Source organism: Salvia miltiorrhiza, chromosome 2, assembly GCF_028751815.1.
Source record: "Salvia miltiorrhiza cultivar Shanhuang (shh) chromosome 2, IMPLAD_Smil_shh, whole genome shotgun sequence".
Taxonomy (NCBI): domain Eukaryota; kingdom Viridiplantae; phylum Streptophyta; class Magnoliopsida; order Lamiales; family Lamiaceae; genus Salvia; species Salvia miltiorrhiza.
In genome coordinates, this window is record NC_080388.1 from 2,447,104 (window position 1) to 2,468,547 (window position 21,444).

Consider the following 21,444-nt stretch of genomic DNA (forward strand, 5'->3'; position numbering starts at 1 on the left):
GAGAGCTCTTGCATTTTGAGTTGCTTGCTAGTTATAGTTATTAGTGTGTGATGGAAGGAGGACTTTTGGCTGATGAGATAAAGAGTGAACCTCCTACTTCTTGCGAGAATGGGGTGAGTGAAATTGTGGAAGAGGTGGTGAATAATGCAATGTTGCTGCAAGCTCAATTTATAGGCAAACTTAGCCGTAATAGTTGAAAACAATGGCAGTATTAGTTGAAAACAATGGCAATGGCAGTAACTTTTGACAATGATATTATTTGCATGGAAATTGGCAAGAGCTGTGAACAGTAGCCTATATGATAACCCATTTGACCAACAGCAAGAATAGATTTGCTGTCGTGTAGTTCAGTTTGGAGGGGAGTTGGTGGCTGCCAATTGCCAAGTGTGGCTAAAAGTAAAAAAAAAACTAAATGTAGGAGCATGGCTCTTGATGGGAGTCTAAGTGAGGTGAGTGATGATTTGACAATTAAAACTGTCTCATAAAAGAATTGTATCTGTAAAAATCTTTCAGGACAAAATTGTCGAAACTGTAATAATTCTTCAGGATTTGCTAATTAAAAGCTCGTGAAAATACTTGAATGTTAAATTAAATAAATATGCAATGCATATAAATTTAATAACTAAATTTACCAAAGCTTTTGTAAATCATTTTTGTTGGAATTAAAATAAATTCTTTTTCTCAATCCGGCGTGAATCTTCTTAAATCTAAGTTCAAAAATACTCTAAATATAGCTACGAGGAAACGGGGTGTTACAGGTGGCCACCTCTCCGGCACAAAGTTCCAGATATGATAGATTACAAGAGAACTTAGACTGCAGTCGAACTTTAAGAATCACAAATGAATTTAGTAAGCTTGGGCCTTTTAGCGAAAAACTCCCTTGATGTACTGTTTATGATGGCATGACAATTTACAGTTTTGAAGCATGTATTTTTTATACTTAGGCATACGTGCCACTGAGTACTTTTGTACTCAAGCCCTGCATATATTTCTAAATGTGCAGATTGAGCAGTTGCCGATGGTGATGAAGTGACGAGCGGGATTATTTTGTCTTATTATGTATTAATGAACTCTAGGGTTACATGTCTTCATACATGTAATCAGAACCTTATTCCGCTGCGTACTCAGAAGTTTTATGTTTATTTGGCTAAGTCAGAGATATCTGAACTTACTAGTTATTTGAGTCTATACGACTAAACTTCTGTTATATTATAAATATTCCTTTTGTTAAATGATGAAATGTAATCCTTTCTTGTTTGATTATTCCCCTTTCTACCCCGCTTCTAATCTCCCTCCATTAGTCACGGTTTCCCCGGCTTAATTATCCTTAATTAGGGCCGGTCGTGACAGAGTGGTATCAGAGCAGTTCATTTGCTCTGAACCCTAGAGTTAGCCATTTTTCTAGTATGATCACTAATATATATGAGTCAGTCAACCAAAGCTCATCACTTCATCACATCGTCATGCTCAGCAAGAAAGAAGGTGGTAATGATTTTAAAACATTGAGAAGTTCACGTTTTATATGAATGTACTGATGCTTACATTCAAGTTGTATGCTTTATTGATTGATTAGATATCTCAATGAACTTAGATGCGTTAAGAATGCATGATCACTGTTACGAGAAAAACAATAGAAGCTAGAAACTCAGTTATATTTCACTATAGCCATGGTGAATAGCTAAGAAAGAGGAAGAGAATCCAATGAAAGCAGTGCAAGCGGAGTGCCACACACGAATCACTGATGCAGGCATAGTTCTTCATTCAGGTTGTTCACGCGAGACGAAGCACCTAATCGACTATTGCCTTATTCGATGATAGTTTAAGTATGATATTACTTATAGCGATGAGTGCGACTTATGTAATCAGTTAGCTAATCCCTAATAAGCTGAGACTCGCTTCTAACCTCGATTATCACTAGCTATGGCTTGAGGATAACCTTCATGATTCATGTATGAACTTCAGAGTTAGACTTACGAGGGGTCAAAATGCTTTGTATATAATGTTATAATATTACGATTAAAGCTATCAGCTTATAGTTTCAGATATTCGGAACCATTCTACTTACAGTACCAGGGCTAGAACAAAACATGGCCTCACCACCCATACAACCAGAACATAGAATAGAAGAACTATTCTTATGACATAGTCCTCATTGATACTAATTTCCCATGAATATATAGTGACCTTATTGGTCTTTCGCTGCAAGTCGTTCCGCTATGTTCTATTTATATGTTCGCTTAAGTTTTAGCAGGAGCAGAACTCGATGAGTTAAGGAGTAACTATAAAAATGATAGTATGTCCTTATTGCGTTTTAATGCGCTGACAACTTGTGTTTTGACTCATTAGAATGCCACCGAAACGAGGGCGTCCGAGAGGAGGGGGAAGGATTCCCCGGAATGATGAGAGAGGCCCAGAAGCAAGACTAGAATCTGAAATAGTACAACCACCTGTTCAGCCAGAACGACGGATTGAAGAATTATTCTTACGACAGAACCCACCTACCTTCAACGGGACAGGAGACCCGGCAGAAGCTGAAACTTGGGTTCGCGCTATTGAACACATTTTCAACTTCCTGCGTTGCACCGACCAAGAACGTCTGACTTGTATGTCCTTTCAGTTGACTGGGTCAGCTGATTTCTGGTGGGAAGCAAGGATGAAAACGATGACAGCAGAGCAGTTAGAAAACCTGACTTGGGAACAATTCAAAGCCGGTATATATGACAAGTATATACCCAAGAGCTACCGCAAGAAAAAGGAGGCTGAATTTTACAATCTAAAACAAGGGAAGATGTCGGTAACTCAATACGACAGGATGTTCTGCGATATGTCTAGATATGCGCCGGAACAAGTTGACACAGATGAGAAGATGGCTGAAAAGTTTTGTGCCGGACTGAGGCACGAGATTAGGATGGCTTTGGCAAGCCACGGAGGATTGTCTTACACTGAGTCGCTCAGCCGAGCGTTAGACATTGAGGCAGCCATGCCTGGAGAAAGACTTGCAATTGTACCTGCGCCAGCACCTCCACAGGATCAAAATCATAATCAGAATTTTAACGGAAAAAGGAGATGGGACAACAGTAAACCGAACCAAGGCGAGAAGAGGCCATGGCAGGGACGGGTCTTCCAGTCACAGGGCTATGGAGGCCAGAGTGCACCGAAACAGATGGGAAATAACCAACAGAGAGCCCCACATTGCCCCAAATGTAACAAAAGTCATGTGGGAATCTGTAAGGCCGGCAGTGATAGTTGCTATATCTGCAACCAGAAGGGACACTATGCAAACCGGTGCCCGAATAAGCAACACGGGACGGGTTCAAGGCCGAACCTACCTATCCAGGCTCCGCATCTGCGAGCAATCCAAGCTCTGTCCCAACCATACCCAGGGCAGCAACCACAGTATCAGCAGCCACAGCAGCACCAACAGCTACCGTACCAACCACAACCTCAACAACCGTATCAGCAACAGGCTCGCCAACAACAGAAACAACATGAAGAGCCTCGTCATGCTAGAGCCTATGCTATGAGGCAGAAACAGCCCGAAAACAACCAGGGAAACCTGGCAGGTATGGGCATGCTACTCAATACTCCTGTTGTACTCCTATTTGATACGGGCGCATCGCATACTTTTATTTCAAGTACATGTGTCGACACCTTAAAACTTAAAATGGAAAGAGCTGATCAGGAGTTGAGTATATCATCACCTATAGGAGGGATGACGACAGTAGATCATGTGTGCTTGAACCTAGAACTGAACATAGGGTCACTCAAGATTGTAGTGAACAGCTCGTATGTTATACCGATGGGAGATGTGGACATAATCCTAGGAATGGACTGGCTAGCCGAGAACTATGCCACCATCCTTTGTAACGAAAGACGGATATCATTCCGATCCCCAGGAAGGGAGCCGTCACATTTCCACGGAATTAGTATGGGAAGAAGAAAGATGATCATCTCCGCTCTCCAAGCAACGAAAATGATGAATAAGGGATACCCAGCTTACCTCGTATACTTGCACGGAGAACTGGGAACTGAAAGGAGCATAGAAGATGTAGCAATTGTACGGGACTTTTCAGATGTATTTCCAGAGATTCTGCCAGGGCCACCACCGGACAGACCAATTGAGTTTACCATTGATTTGGAGCCCGGGGCAGCTCCCATTTCGAAGGCACCATACCGAATGGCTCCTAAAGAGTTGGAAGAACTCAAGATACAACTGCAAGAACTTTTGGAACTTGGATTCATTAGACCAAGTGTATCACCTTGGGGTGCACCCGTACTTTTCGTGAAGAAAAAGGATGGCACATTGCGAATGTGCATAGACTATAGGGAACTGAACAAAGTGACACTGAAGAACAAATATCCTTTACCAAGGATAGATGACCTCTTCGACCAGCTCAAGGGAGCAAGCGTGTTCTCGAAGATTGATTTGCGGTCTGGTTATCACCAGCTGAAGATTCGACCAGAAGACGTACCTAAGACGGCGTTTCGAACTAGGTATGGCCACTACGAATTTGTAGTTGTGCCATTCGGGCTAACCAACGCGCCAGCCGTGTTCATGGACCTCATGAATCGAGTGTTCCATCCGTACTTAGACAAATTTGTCTTGGTATTCATAGATGACATCCTGATCTACTCGAAGAACGAGAAAGACCATGAGGAACATCTGAGAATTGTCCTAGAAACGTTGAGGACGGAGCGCCTTTATGCCAAATTCAGCAAGTGCGAGTTTTGGCTCAGCGAAGTCACATTTTTAGGCCATATTGTGTCGTCAGAAGGGATTAAAGTGGACCCTGAGAAAGTGCAAGCAGTGCGCGAATGGAGACCACCTACTAACCCTAATGAGATAAGAAGTTTCTTAGGATTGGCAGGTTACTACCGGAGGTTCATAGAGGGATTTTCCAAAATCGCAAGGCCAATGACGCAACTACTCAGGAAGGGGGTAAAATTTTCTTGGACAGATGAGTGCGAGAAGAGCTTCCAAGAACTCAAGGAAAAGTTAACTACGGCACCAGTGTTAGCCGTTCCAACAGCTGACAAGGAATACGTGATCTACACAGACGCGTCCAAAAATGGACTTGGTTGCGTGCTGATGCAAGAAGGAAGAGTGATAGCATATGCGTCGCGACAGCTTAGACCACATGAACTGAACTATCCGACTCATGATCTGGAGTTAGCTGCAGTGGTGCATGCGCTGAAGATTTGGAGACACCACCTATATGGAGTTAGGTGTGAGATATTCACAGACCACAAAAGCCTGAAATACTTTTTCGAGCAAAAGGACCTTAATATGAGACAAAGGAGATGGCTCGAACTAGTGAAGGATTATGATTGCGGTATTAACTACCACCCGGGTAAGGCCAATGTAGTAGCTGATGCATTGAGCCGTAAAACTCAATCTAGGTTGGGATGTCTCGTCACCCAAAAGAATGAGCTCATCAAAGAGTTTGGAAAAATGAGCATAGAAGTGGTTAAACCACCAGGGACGATAGCAAGCGTTGTTGCAACAATACCTAGCTTGAGAAAGATGATTGTAGAAGCACAAAGAAAAGACGAGAAAATGGAGAAACTACGGGAAGCAGTAAGGAAAGGAGGAGTCAAGAATTATCAAGAAGCAGCAGATAATGCTATCCTCTTTGAGGGAAGAATATGCATTCCCCACGATGATGAGCTTAAGGATCAAATCATGAGTGAGGCTCACGATACCCCTTATACTGCCCACCCAGGGAGTACTAAGATGTATCAGGACCTAAAGAAACACTTTTGGTGGGAAGGCATGAAGAGAGACATAGCGTCATTTGTGGAGAAATGCCTGGCATGCCAACAGGTGAAGGCCTTACACCAAAGGCCATATGGAAAACTACAACCGTTGGAAATCCCAGAATGGAAGTGGGAGCACATAGCAATGGATTTTGTGACCAGTTTGCCCAAAACAAAGAAAGGAAACACTGCCATTTGGGTAATAGTGGATCGACTTACAAAATGTGCTCATTTTATACCAATACCGATCACACATGGGTCAGACAAGCTAGCTCAGTTGTATGTTCGAGAGATTGTACGTTTACACGGTGTACCCGTGTCGATCACTTCAGACCGAGACTCAAAATTTACTTCTAGATTTTGGACAAGCTTACAGAAAGAGTTAGGCACGAGGTTAAATTTCAGCACCGCCTTCCACCCGCAGACAGATGGGCAGTCTGAAAGGACAATTCAGACCCTCGAAGATATGTTGAGAACAGTGGTGTTAGACAGGGGTGGAAGTTGGGAAGCAGTGCTGCCGTTGATTGAATTTGCCTATAATAACAGTTACCAGGCGACTATCGATATGGCACCATATGAGGCATTATATGGAAGAAAATGTAGATCACCGCTTTATTGGGATGAAGTGGGTGAGAGAAAAGTTTTAGGACCAGACATGGTCAATGAGATGGTTGAGATAGTCCGCCAAATCAGAGGGCGAATAAAGGAGGCGCAAGATAGACAGAAATCTTACGCTGATGCACGCCGAACCGAATTACAGTTTGAAATAGGAGACAAGGTCTTCCTAAAGGTATCTCCTACCAAGGGGATAACTAGGTTTGGTGTCAAGGGAAAACTTAGGCCCCGATTCGTAGGACCTTATGAGATTTTGGAGAGAATAGGCCCAGTAGCCTATAGGTTGGCGTTACCGCCAAGCTTTGGAAACGTTCACAATGTTTTCCACGTATCACAACTCAGAAAATACGTTTTCGATCCAAAGCACATAATCCACCAAGAAGAGATGATCCTTTGCCCAGACTTGAGCTATGAAGAGAGACCAGAGGCCATTCTAGATCGAAAAGTACAACAACTCAGGAATAAGGCAATCACATCAGTGAAAGTCTTATGGAGACACCACGGACAAGAGGAAGCCACGTGGGAGCTTGAAGACAAAATGAAGGAGAAATACCCCGAACTGTTTTAGAAGAAATATGCAAATTTCGGGACGAAATTTTTGTTAAGAGGGGTAGTATGTAGTGACCCGCTCTTTTATATATTTTAAATCCAGTAATGAGTGTTTATTTTTGTTCATCAGTGAATGAAAACGGTTATTATCCTGATATGAATTCAGCTTATGATCCTGAATTCATATTATTAAAGCAGTCAATGATATTATTTCAGAGTTATAACTGACTTAGCAAAGTCACGTTATTATTTTTTTAGCGAGATGGAATTAGATTTTATTTTTACTTAAGTCGTGGATTATTTCCGGCTTGTGAGGATAATTAAATCTACGGATTTAATTTAGATTTATTTTACAGTCCATCGATGCTAGCAAGCAAGAAATCAAATATCGTGCGAGTATATATATATATGCTACATTAGTAAGAATTCAAGATTAGTATTTCATTAAGCGCGTTACTGTACTACAAGTTTATAATTCCCAAGAGGCAAGAGCTTTACTTCAGCCATATCCCACATTACTACACATCAAATGCAACACCATTCCTTGTTTAATATCATCAGCCGACAAGGAATCAATAAAGGAAAATCATTAAAGCAATAAAGGAAAATCATTAAAGTTAGTGGAAAGAAATAAGTGTGCTGCCACCATCCTTTGCTCCCCACCTCTTCAACCACCAAAAGCCATGCTTTCCTCCCTTTACAGCCACCAACTTCACTCCTTATTATATCACCCACCAAATCCTTCTCTCTTTACGCATCAACAGCTTGAGGAAGTTGTCATAATTGCTGCAAGATTCGAGAGGTAAGATTGACCTGATCCTCTCCAGTTTCTTCCTAAGTTCCTCCTGCATTGTTAAGCAAACAAAATACACAATTTGTTTTCAGCTATCTTCTCATTGAACTCAACATCACCGCAGCCAACCAAAAGCACAAACATTCAAGGTAATCATGCTATCCTAATATTCAATTCAGTTCACATCCATATCTTACATATCACAGTTCATCTGCATCAAATAGGGAAGATATGTCGTACAGTAGAGAGATCATAAGTTTCACAATCTGATGCACTCTAGAATAGCAAGTTATAAGCATCTTGAACTTAGTAAACACCCAACTATGCGATCATGAACAAGTGACAGATTACATAGGAGTAAACGAGCATAATTTGAGATGTAAGCAAAACAAGAAGATTTCACCTTGCCTTGTCCGATTGAGAATCGATTAAATGGATTGAGAGGGTAGTGGACTGTCGGAGCTCTGCGACTCACGGCGACGGCGGCTCCGGGAGAGGCGGCTGCCGGGCTCTTGCTGTCAACAGCAGCGGCCGACGGCGGCGCTCCTCCAATGAGCCACTGACCACCGAACGAGCTGCAGCAGCTCCAGGCCGCGACTCCGGCGAAACAGCAGCGGTAGTTGGCGGCGACTTCGGACGAGCTAACGGCGGCGGCGTTCCTCCAGCAGGCGTTTTGACCACCGATCTCAGACAGCAGCGACAACAGCAACATCTGTCGGCGGCGGTTGCGCCGGATCCTTCGCGGGTCTCAGGCGGCGGCGGCAGATCGCGTGAGAGGGTGAGATGTGCGTCTGTGTGTGCGTTTCTTTGAAGAGAGAGAGAGATCTGAAATTGTGTGGGTGAGAGAATAGTATGGACCGTGTTTGAGGGAGAAGAAGATGGAGTTGGGCCAATTCTTTGGGCTTTATTTATTTTAGTCTTTGGGCTGTGATTTGGGCCTTTTATTAATTCATTTGGGTCTTGTATTTTATTTTCTTTGGGCCAATTCTTTAAATTATGTGGGCTGCAGATTTAATTGATTGGGCCCAGTTTCTTTTATTTTAATTGGGTTGTCTTATGTTGCTCCCAATTGATAATCAGATTTTCTTATTATTTGTTGAGCCCAAGTAGAATCGACTCTAGAATTATTAATTCATTAATTAGACTCAATCATTTCTAATTATGGATTTAATTTAAAACGAGGTCATGAGATTAATAAGCGGTTTAGCAAATCCTAAGATGAGTGGATTGATTTAGATTAATAATTTGATCTCATAAGACGATCTTTGATCGTATAGTTGGATTATTACTAACGGAATATGAGTCATGCATAGTTACTTTACGCATTCTCAATAATTGAGGATTTTTACTTGAGCTATATCTTATTTTATGTTCTCGCAATAAAGGTTAAGGCGAGAGTAAGAGCCAGTTAAGAAGTCATTGAGCTATAGCAAAGTTTGGTAATCAGGTGGGCATTACTTTCATATATATATCAAATGAATTTAATGTTACATTTGAACAAGATATTTCATTACAAAATCATTAATCTGAAAATTATTTCAATTGTTGTCTTGCCATAAATGTTTCAATTTTAGTATGATATCTATCTGATGTGGCTTTGCCAGTTATATAATCGAATTCGGGTCTTGAGCAGTTGATAGCTATCCTGCCAGGGCTAGTGTACACCAGTGACCGTGAGTCATCTAGCGGGTTGGCCGGTCAAGTGACCGTGAGAGGTGGCCACCTCTCCGGCACAAAGTTCCAGATATGATAGATTACAAGAGAACTTAGACTGCAGTCGAACTTTAAGAATCACAAATGAATTTAGTAAGCTTGGGGCTTTTAGCGAAAAACTCCCTTGCTGTACTGTTTATGATGGCATGACAATTTACAGTTTTGAAGCATGTATTTTTTATACTTAGGCATACGTGCCACTGAGTACTTTTGTACTCAAGCCCTGCATATATTTCTAAATGTGCAGATTGAGCAGTTGCCGATGGTGATGAAGTGACGAGCGGGATTATTTTGTCTTATTATGTATTAATGAACTCTAGGGTTACATGTCTTCATACATGTAATCAGAACCTTATTCCGCTGCGTACTCAGAAGTTTTATGTTTATTTGGCTAAGTCAGAGATATCTGAACTTACTAGTTATTTGAGTCTATACGACTAAACTTCTGTTATATTATAAATATTCCTTTTGTTAAATGATGAAATGTGATCCTTTCTTGTTTGATTATTCCCCTTTCTACCCCGCTTCTAATCTCCCTCCATTAGTCACGGTTTCCCCGGCTTAATTATCCTTAATTAGGGCCGGTCGTGACAAAAAGAGATGGAAAGCTACAGAGATTAACATATGGAAAGATAATGATTATATCTACCATAATTAAAAAGATTACAATCAGCTTAATAATAGAAAAAACAGTAGGCTGAATATTTGATTTTACATATATGTCCTTGCCTTTATTCAAGTCAGCCGAATATGGCTGTAAATCTAGAGCGTCGAATAGAAAAAAATCAATGGATCTGATTGCTTCTCACTTCTCACAATATTTGATCTTCTCAATTGAACCATTGCCTATATATCTTTATATATAAAAAGCAAAGTAAATGTAAATAAAATCAATTAGAAGGATATAATTGGAATTTGTGGAAGAATTTGTAAAACTCTTCGGCAGTTTTTAATGTATGCAACTATGCATTCCCACTATCAAAATTTTCCTTAAAATGAGGAACGTATTTTAACTTTTATAATTTTCTTTTTTGTTATTAATATTTTAATTTTAAAATTATGTAGTTATGTTTATTTTACATTAAAAATAAATTATTAATATTACATTATGTCATTGTTTGTTATAAAATGATATCATATTATATATTAAGAAACACTAATTCAATAATCTCATCCAACTAATTGAATATTAATTTATTTTTAAAATAAATTACAATTCATGTACACGTACTTTCTCAAATTCTTATCCAATTAATTGGTTATTATAAATTTTTCTTAACATTATATAAGAAAATGTATGTACACATACCTTTTTATTACTCTCATCCAAGTAATTGATTTTTTAAATTTTACTACACATAAAAATACAAAAGTGAATTATTTTGTTTTTAAAACATAACATGGATGATATAGTAAATATCTACTAATATATACTATTATTTTTAAAAAAATATACTGCCAATTATTATGTAATGATGTATTTTGAAAAAGACGAAGAGTGTGTAATATTTTAATTTCTATCATATTTATTTCTTACACAAAAAATAACTTTACTATTTCTATGTGATTTTATTTCATTTAATTTGGTATATGATGAATTTGAAATAAATAAATAGCTTATATTTATTTAAACCAATATATTTTTAAAACATTATATATATATATATATATATATATATATATATATATATATAGGGTGTGTTTCTAGAGAGAACTACATTATTTGTGAGAACGGGAGAACCATCAAATGTAATGCATCCACTGTAAAAATTAATGCATTCGCTGTTAAAATTAATGCACTAAAAAAATAAAAAAAAATGCTCCCTTCAGGATTCGAACCCAGGATCTACATTCATCCAACAAGATGATGCATCCACCGTAGATCTTGATGATCGAATGGCTGAAAATGGTTCTTCGGTCTTCTTTTATTTATGGTTCTTTCTTGAACCTCTCCCTATATATATATATATATATATATATATATATATATATATATATATATATATTAAAGATCAGACACACGTTTAAACTTTTCCTTAATTTTACTTCTTATTTTCTCCTTTTTTTTTCTTTTTCTTTTTTTTTTATGATATTTTGATTTTTATATTATGCATTTCTATATATTTTATGTATAAAAATTACTAATAGCATAAAATAACATTACTATCAAAAACATCAAACTATATATTATAGTTTATTTTATGATGGAAATAATAATAATAATAATAATAATAATAATAATAATAATAATAATAATAATAATAATAATAATAATAATAATAATAATAATAATAATAATAATAATAATAATAATAATAATAGTGTATCTATTTTTATTGAATTCATTAATAATTTTTATAAATTCAATAATATTAAAATAATTATAAATCAAAATCTAGCAACAAAAAAAATTCCTGGAGTTAACTAACCAAAATAGGCAAGGTTAGTGATTAATTATTATGCAGTTAAAATTTTTAAATACATTGAAACAAAATTTAATTAAAAGTCAGTTAGGGAATATTATGCATAAATACAATGCAAAATTTTAAAAATTCAAATTAAAATAAATTGTTGTTTTTAAGCAGGGATTAGAATCAACTGTTCTAAAAACTTTATCTATATGCTTACTTGAAATGAATTCAAATTAAATTCAAGATTAAATAATCCATTTTTATTGAATTAGTAAGAGATAAAGAAAATTATATATGATCTAATTTGTTTAAAACTATTGTTGTTTCTAAATATAACAATTTTTTATTTTGTATGAATGTATGCTTTGTTTTTGTACACATACAATTTATAAATAATAAATTTGATATCAAATTTTAATAATTATAAAACATGTACATAACTTACATGAGTCTAAATTATAATCACCGTGCATCGCGTGGGAGATACACTAGTGTATATAGAGAGGGAGATGAATGTTATGCTACATACCTTATGTGAGCACTACTCACGTTTAGCCCTCGTTCGCATTATCTTTTTTGTTTTAGACATTTATTTTGATTTTAATACTTCATAAATTGTTATTAGGATCATTAATTTTGTAAATAACATAAAAATCAAAGTTCGATTTGTTCATATTCCCTTCAACTTCAAATAATTAATAAAAAGAACAAATTAGACTTTGATTTTTATGTTATTTATAAAATTAATGATCCTAATAATGATTTATATATAAAGTATTAGAATAAAAATAAATATCTAAAACAAAAACAAAAAAATGCTAACGAATGCTAAGCGTGAGTGATGCTCATTCAAGGTGCTCACATAAGGTATGTAACATAACATTCCTCATGTATATATATATATATATAGGGTCGCATTCAATGGAGACCACTCCCTTCGTAAAGAATAAAGACCAAATCAAGGCCATCCATCTAATCTCAATCAAGGGTCCATATAATTTCATGATATAAATTTTAATGTAATTAAATATTGTTTACTTTCATTATTTTAATCGCAGAAGGACAAATCAGTCTCCATTGAATTCATTGAATTTGGTATGTTGAACAAATCCCATAAATTTCTCTTTTTTTCTTTATCTGATCTCCTCACTCTCTCTCTTCTCTCATCGGCTCTCTTTATTTTTCTCGCCCCTCTCTCTCTCTCTCTTTCTCTCTCAGCAAGCCAGCCACGCCACCCCCTTTTCCCGGTGAAATCATCGCCGAGAACCACCTCCGGCGTCGTCCCTCTCTCGCGTAACCGACGGAAGACGGCCGATTGGGGAACGTCGCCGCCACCGCTCGCCTCCCCCTTATCCGTCTCTCGCGTTTCCGGCAGCGAACGACCAAGGAAGGAGCGCCACCACCGCCGCCTTCCCTCATCCTTCACTCTCTGCTCCAGCAGCGGACGGTCTAAGAGGAGTCGCTGCTACCTCTGACCGCTGCGTCGCCTTCCCTCTGACCGTATGTTGAACATGTTCATTGTTTATGAATCTGACGAACATGGTGTAGTATTTTGAACATGTATATTGAACATGTTCATTGTTTCTGTTAGGTCCGGGGGGTCTCGAATAGGTGTATGGGGGGGGAATACACCTATAGGCTATTTTTATGACTATCTATTGACCTCAATCAGAGGGATCTCAGTCAGAGATTAAAACGAAACTTTACACGCAAACAAAGACTCCTGTTTTACTGAAATCAGTTTTGACCAACAAGGTTGACGACTGATACTGAAAGCTCTTCAGTAACGAGTTATCAGTTAAGTTACTGGAACTTAACTGATTCAAATAAGGGCTTCAGTCGTGTTTGCAAAGATAGAGATGATATCTCTCTTCCTTACTATTAGAGGATAGTTCAGTCAGATTGATATCATACGCAGCGGAAATTAAACTTAGTTTCGCAATAGCCTCGGTGGAGCAAGTTGTTGGATTAAGGTTTCTCTTTGCTGTTAGTCAGTGTTCAGTTTTATCAATTGAAATAGCACAAGTATGAATGTAAAACTAAAAGCTGTAAATAACACAGAGTCTTTTACGTGGTTCAGAAAAACCCTTTCCTACATCCACGGCTGGTTGATCAGACCAACAATCAACTCCGCAAGTGCTTGCCTGGTGCACTGCAAACCGTACCCGTGTGCTTGCCTGGTGCACACAACCGTAAACTGAAGATAACCCCTCTTCAGCACCCACACACCTCGCGTAGGATTTCCCTGCTAAGCACACCTTGTGCTCAGACTTTTCACTCAGAGTTCAGAGTACCTTCCTGAACTCCGAATCACTCAAACACTCTTATGGGGGAGAGGTTTAAATGAGTGCCAACTATACTTACAAAGAACAAGTTCTTTGAAGCAAGTTTGACCTTTGGCTTCTGGGTAAACAGATATATGCCTAGGGTCTAAGAGAATGTATGTAATCAGCAGTGACTGATTTTGGCTTTGGAATTCTCTTCTTCGATTCAAGCTTTGGGCGGTTAAGCTTTAGGCTGAGTAGCTATTTCGGCAGAGCTTCAGCTTATGTCGTTGAATCGGTGAAGATTGAAGTGATCCTCGAGCGCTATTTGTAGGAGAACTCTTGAATAGATCCGTTGGCGTAAATCGTCCTCAAGATTTCTTCCGTTGGAGAGCAATTCGAATTTGGGCTGAGGCTTCAATCTTCGAGGTTTCTTGTCTGTGTGGAAACGGCTCTCTTTGATGGACAGGAGATGTGACATCTCTGAAAAGTAACCACCAGATAGGAATGACCTCTGCAGAGATAAGATATTGAGATCTCTGCATTTAATGCGGCTGTACTTGTGCGTACGTGGATTCCTCTGAACGTTGGAAGATCAGTCCTAGGAGGAATGTTCAACTGATACTTGACTTTAGTATCAGTCCTTTGCTCGCATTAAATAATCAGTCTTCAACTGATTCTTCAACTGATACTTCAGTTGGTATCTGCATTTTTCAGTCTTCAGTCTTCGTTCTTCAGTCTTCAGTCTTCAGTCTTCGACGTCGCAACTAAACTAGAAACGAACTCTAACACTTGAGTTCAAAAACGATTCTAGTCTATTACAAATAAGTCCTATGAATTTTGGTATCATCAAAACAAGGGTTAGGATATTCCACAAGGTTCTCAACAATTTCCCCCTTTTTGATGATGCCAAAACCACACAGCAGTTCTAGACAGCAAAAAGACTGAACTCACAGTACAAGTTCTAAACAAGGGGTGAAAGCAGTTCCCCCTTAACAATAGAACCTAAACAACTTGTACTTAGAGCAAGAACGAAAACAGTTCTAAAAACAGAACTAAAAAGAAGACAGAAAAACCATAATCAGAGCCTGGACAAAGAGTCATTGTCTTCAGGTTGAGATCAATAAGAAGTTCATTTCATTAATAAAGACTGATAAGCCATCAGTCGAGGTACAGAGCAAGACTTACATTGGAGTAAAAAGAAAAACAAAAACATCATGGGGAAACCCATGGACTCCAGCAGTCTGCTTGGCTGCGCCTTGAACTTCTTGATCTTCATCTTCTGTCTTCGTGTCTTCATGTTCCTAAGCTTGTTCCACTCTCACTTGTGTTCCGTTGAATTGAGGTCTCTTCTGAAACGTCATCCTTCTGGAGATCCATAGCTATCCCATCTACAGTCAAGAAATAGGGACAAGAGTAACCTTCTCAAAAAGTGGCTCACTGACTTTGACTTTCCCAACTTTCCCCCTTTTTGGCAACATCAAAAAGAGAGATGACCATGGAAGCTGAAATCAAATGAGACTTCAACTCCAATTCTCAAGTTGTGGTGACGACTTGAGAAGGGGAGGAGTCCCGAATATGCAGAAGGAGAAGAACGTCAGGAGTGGATGAAGAAGAATGAAAAAAAAAGGACGGAGAAGGCGGGGAGACAGAGAAATGATGAGAAGCAGTGTGAAGGAAATGAAAGTATGCATAGCATCGTTAGAGATAGTCATGAGATGCAGCTATACATACTATCCGGAGAGCGAGGAGACAGACGAGGAGAGAAGAATATGTGGAGATGGAGAATCGAATCAGTGGTAGTCGTGAGGACTAGCACTGTCGATTTTGCGCCGGATGGCAATGAGCTTCTGCGCATTGCTGTTGCACCACATGGAGGCTTCACCAAAAGGCGATAAGCTTCCTGAGAAACAGGTGAAGTCTGTCCATATTTTAGACAGGAACTTCCAATCCATGTGCCGGGCATGAGGATGGAAGACGCTCGCTTCGCTGGATACAAGTGAGGGTAGAGCAAACTTTGACGCCGGAGAGACGTTGAGATCTAGTGGAAGGGTCCGGTGAAGACCAAGAATGTGAGCGTCATTCTTCCACTCCATGACTTTGCAGTCATAGATTTCTCCTTTAGTCGGAACCATTTTTCTCTGCAACTTTTGAAACAATTGAAAATTTTTCTCACAGTGAAGGCTGTGGAGAGTTGTTAGTTGATGCAGAAAAATCGTGAAGACAACATGGTATAAATAGACAAGATGTGAACCATGTAAGAAGATGAAAGGTTTTTCGAAAACTGTGCCTAAAATGCAATTGCAGAGAAAATTCACGTTCGCCGTCACTGCGAGGAACTGTGTTTTCTAAAAAGTTGAAAGGCATCATTACATACTGTCATGTCAATGAGCTTTTCAAGAAATTTTATTGCAGAGGCAAAAGGTTGGAAGGATTTTTGGCAAAAAGATCAGGACAAGTTCAATCAAAACAGATTTTCACTTTATAAAAATCTTGTCCTTCTCGGATATTCCATTTTCCAACAAATCCAACAATCAGTTAAAGTTTTTAAAAGAAACTGATCAGTTAGAGAAAAGATTTTGAACTAAAAACTTAAAGCTCATAACTGAAATAACTGATTTTGAAAGGTAAGCATTTAAAATACTTACTGATCAACTGAGCATAGTAGTCAGTTGATACCACGTGATCCTGGTTGAATCATCAGGATAACTTCTTCTTCAGATGAGCACTCGGACTTCATTGCTTTCCACGTCGGCGATCGTAGAAGCAGCAGTTGGTTGACCACCAGTCAGCATGACTGTTTGAGAAAATCTTCAAACACAACATCACTCTTCAGGGTTGATGAGGCCGATCTTTGCACAAAGATCATTGAACCTCTCTTCTGGAAGAGCCTTGGTCAGCAGGTCCGCTCTCTGAATAGCAGTGGGAATCCATTCCATAGAGACATTCTTCTTTTCGACATGATCACGAATGAAGTGATGTCGAATTTCGATATGCTTTACTCTGGTGTGGTCAACTGGATTCTGGGAGATTGCAATAGCACTGGAGCTGTCGCAATAGATAGGAACTTCCTTTTCGTCGATCCCATAGTCCTTTAGTTGATGGACTAACCACAGGATTTGTGAGCAGCAGCTTCCGGCAGCAACATATTCAGCTTCAGTTGTAGAGGTGGCGACTGAAGTCTGCTTCTTTGAAAACCAAGAGATGAGCTTGTTGCCTAGGAATTGACATGTTTCGGAGGTTGATTTGCGATCAAGCTTGCATCCACCGAAGTCTGAATCTGAATATCCGGTGAGCTTGATGTCGTCGTCTGCTGGATACCACAATCCTAAATTGGGTGTGCCTTTGAGATATCTCAGAATCCGCTTAGCTGCATCCAAATGAGCTTCCTTAGGATCTGATTGATATCTTGCACATACCCCAACTGCAAATGCGATATCTGGTCTGCTCGCAGTCAAATATAGTAAAGATCCAATGATTTCTCTGTACTTCTTCGAAGAGACAGAGCTTCCTTCTGAACCTGGATCAACTTTCCAGTTTGTATTCATTGGGATCTTGACTGACTTCATGTGCTGAATACCGAACTTAGCTATCAGCTCCTTGGTATACTTGGACTGGCTGATTAGTATTCCTTCGTTGGTCTGCTTGACTTGCAATCCGAGAAAGAAATTCATTTCTCCCATCATGGACATTTGAAACTTGTTGGTCATGATGTCAGCAAACTTTTTGCACATGCGTTCGGATTTGGATCCGAAAATTATGTCATCGACATAAATTTGAACAAGCAAGAGATCTTCTCCTTCTTTGAGAGTGAACAAAGTTCTGTCCACAGACCCCTTTTTGAAGCCTTGTTCAACCAGATACTCCGAGAGAGTATCATACCACGCTCTTGGTGCTTGCTTCAACCCATAGAGCGCTTTCTTCAGCTTGTACACCTTTTCTGGTCCAGCAACCTCAAACCCTGGAGGCTGTTCTACATAGACTTCATCTGTGAGCACTCCATTGAGAAATGCGCACTTGACATCCATTTGGTGTACCTTGAAACCTTTGTGAGCTGCGAAGGCTAAGAAGAGTCTGACTGCTTCCAATCTGGCAACTAGGGCGAATGTTTTGTCGTAGTCGATTCCTTCTTCTTGACTGTATCCTTTAGCCACTAGCCTTGCTTTGTTTCTCACAACGTTTCCTTCTTCGTCTTCCTTGTTCTTGAAAATCCATTTCAAGCCAATCACCTTTGCATCGTCTGGTCGATCCACAAGCTCCCAAACTGAATTTCGGTTGAATTCATTGAGTTCTTCTAGCATTGCGATGACCCACTGAGTAGACTTCAGAGCTTCTTCAATATCCTTGGGCTCTGTACTTGATAAGAAACAGCTGAAATTCTTATTTTCATTGATGCAGTTCTGGTTGATGTCGAAGACGAGGTTGCACATTGATCTCCGAGTCTTGACGCCATCTGATGGTTCTCCAATGATGTTTTCCTTTGAGTGGAGTTCAAACCATCTTTGATACTTCTTGATTTCTTCTGGAGATGGTGGGGCTTCTTCGGTCAGAATGGTTCTGAGGTGTTGGGCACCTTCTGGAGCAGGGGAGAGTTGAGCTGGGGTGGCTTCTGCGCGTTCAACTCGAACTTCAACAACTGGAGCTCCCCCTTGACTGATGCCATCTGTATTGGCTCCAGTTTGAACTTCAGACCTTTGGTTGATCTTCTGATACTGAAGCATTTCAGTATCTTCATCTTTGCCAGGTCCCCATACCAAGACAGTAGAGGGCTCGATGTTGTGGATTTCAGCTTTGGAACCTTCAACGATCTGAACATACTTTTCAGCATCTTGTTCCCTGAAACCATCTGTAGACTCATCAAAGATCACATGAGGTGTTTCTTCAACACAAAGAGTTTGAGTATTGAACACTCGATAAGCTTTGCTTGAACGTTGATGCGTCTTTGACTTTTGGGCCATTTGGCCCTATTTTTTCTCTTTATTTGTGTCAGTACAGGTCTGTCCGGGGAAAAAACAAAGTTGTGGGGGAAGGAAGGTCAGTGGAGCGAAAACGGAGGAAATGCGGTCAGAATGGGCATTACCGAGCCCAGATTGCTAAGTCATGTTTACCAGCATGGAGCTTCGGCCAACAAGTACCTCTCCAGTTTAACTTGGGGAATGGGAACCTGGAGCAACCTACCTGGTATGAACCACACCGAAGAGAGCAATCCATCTGATCGTTACCATAAGAAGTAGACAGCCAGAGCCACGAAAGGAAAGTCAATCTCGGAGATTTGGAAGAAGCAAGTGGAAGATGGAAGAAGAAACTGGAAGGATCGGAAGAATGGAAAAGGTTGACTAAGCTTGCAGCTGGACGCCATCTTCAATCGGATCAATCAAAGATTGAGCTAATTAAGGAAAGAAGATCCCGGCGAAGATTTGGAGCTGGCGCAGCTAGGGTTAGGCCTCTACCATTCTGCAGTATAAAAGACTAATGATGTGCAGCGTGCACAGCTGCTTGGCACTTGAAACTCTTGTTTTTACTTAGCTATTACTTTAATTCGCCGTGTGTGGCATCCAAAACAATTTACGTTTCAGTACTTTTCCTTATTTCCGTTGTGTTTTGCATTTGAACAAGATTGAAGGCTTGAAGCCTAGGTATTATTTATATATTCAAGTATTTCCTTTCGTTCCATCATGTGTTTAATCTATTTTGCATTTATGAATTCTGCAATGTGTGAGTAGTCCCCTAGGTGAGGTTTTAGGGGTGGAAGTAATTGTTGTTAACATGTAAACATTCGGAAGGCATTTGTTCCTTCGGACCAAGTGACCACAATGAGATCAACCATCCTATATGTGAAGTATAACCCCTCGAAACGCCCCAATGTCTTTGGGCCACGCCTTGGGTTTATATGGATCATGGACGGATCATCAGTTTGCCTATGACCGAAACGAATGTTAACAACAGTTATGACCTAACCGAATAACCTCACCCCTTGTTATTATTGATCTTGTTTATTTCTTGTGCAGAGTATACAGATTGAGAATTGTGACACCTCAGTTTATCGTTAGAGAACAAAGTGGTTCCTCACTCCCTGTGGGATTCGACCCTACACTTATCGCTAAGACTAAGTTCTTGTTGTGAGACGTAGGAGCGTGTACTGTCTGTACTGGGCATACACAAGTATTTTGTCCGCACCGCACGACGGGTGTGTGTCAAAATTGGCGCCGTTTCCGGGGAGTGACGCGCAACAATTTTGTTCTCTCCTCACTCCATTTTCCGCTACTGGTGTATGCGTGGAACTCGTAGAGCTGTAAGAGCATTGGTGTTTGATCCTGATATTGATCGTACAGAAAGACGACTGCGTGCAGGAGCACGAATAGCGAGACGCGAAGCTATGGAAGAGGCTGAACAGGCAGAAGCCGTACCAGAGCAGACCCTCCGACAGTTGGCATACCCAACTAACCTCAACCTGAGGCCGAACGGATTCACCCTACCCGCAATTCCGTTCGCACCTCGTCGGTATGACATGAACCCCTCATTGCTTCAGATCTTACCGAAGTTCAATGGATACCCAGGAGATGACCCTCATACCCATCTCCAAGATTTCGAGATGACAATCATGCACCAATCAACTGATGAGCAGCAAGAGTATGTCAAGTTGATACTCTTCCCTTTTACCTTGGTCGACAACGCAAGAAGATGGCTGTATGACCTGCCCGAAGGCAGTGTCACTACATGGGCACAACTGCAACAGGCCTTCTTGGAAGAATTCTTCCCAGCAGCACGAGTGGAGCGGATGAGATGGGATATCCGCAGCATCAGACAAGATGGGCTAGAATCCTTCTATGAATACTGGACGAGATTCAAGAGAATGTTAAGCAATTGTCCTCATCACCAAATCTCTCCAAAAGATCAGGTGGAGAGTTTTGTAAAAGGCATGCGGAAAAATGATCGCAGTTTGGTCCTAGCAGCCTGCAATGGATCGTTGATGAGTAAGACCCCATTGGAGGTCTTCCAATTGTTAGGCACCATGGCAGAAGAATCACGCGATGAAGGACATGAAAGGAATCTGGAAAAACCAAGGAGAGCTGAAGAGAATGAGGAGATGTCTAAACTGGAGAAAACTATGGAGAAGAGCATGAACGAACTCAAGGAACTTCTGTCGGGCTTGACTATACCGAAGAAGATTCGCCAGTGTGGCCTTTGCGATGCCACAGGACATCAATCTGAAAATTGCCCCAATTTTGGCGAAGATATTGTAGATGTCAATGCCATCGGAGGACATGATGGGAATCCACGGAAGTATGATCCTTATGCAAGCACTTACAATCCAGGGTGGAGAGATCACCCTAACTTTCGA

The 21,444-nt window shown here is 40.0% G+C and overlaps 2 protein-coding genes and 1 long non-coding RNA gene across 3 annotated transcripts in view; 1 reads left to right on the forward strand and 2 right to left on the reverse strand.

The window, feature by feature from the left end:
* Positions 1 to 21,444, reverse strand: part of LOC131012585 (protease Do-like 7) — a 498,535-nt gene that overhangs the window by 262,851 nt on the left and 214,240 nt on the right. The window lies entirely within an intron of this gene.
* On the reverse strand, positions 7,632 to 9,083 carry LOC131012602 (uncharacterized). Its single transcript, XM_057940586.1, has 2 exons — positions 8,118 to 9,083; positions 7,632 to 7,766 (listed from the first exon to the last, which is right to left on the reverse strand). The coding sequence occupies exons 1-2, from the start codon at positions 8,424 to 8,426 to the stop codon at positions 7,644 to 7,646; spliced, it is 432 nt and encodes a 143-aa protein (XP_057796569.1). The 5' UTR covers positions 8,427 to 9,083; the 3' UTR covers positions 7,632 to 7,643.
* On the forward strand, positions 7,748 to 9,934 carry LOC131012607 (uncharacterized). The gene is made up of 3 exons (XR_009097394.1): positions 7,748 to 7,863; positions 9,100 to 9,161; positions 9,675 to 9,934. It is a non-coding gene; the product is annotated as an uncharacterized LOC131012607 (long non-coding RNA).

Bases quoted from the DNA above. Each gene is read 5' to 3' on its own strand.
- LOC131012602 (XM_057940586.1), bottom strand. From the start codon at position 8,426: ATGTTGCTGTTGTCGCTGCTGTCTGAGATCGGTGGTCAAAACGCCTGC. The intron at 7,767-8,117 runs GTGAAATCTTCT...TTAACAATGCAG, and splicing joins TCTCAATCGGACAAGGCAAG to GAGGAACTTAGGAAGAAACT.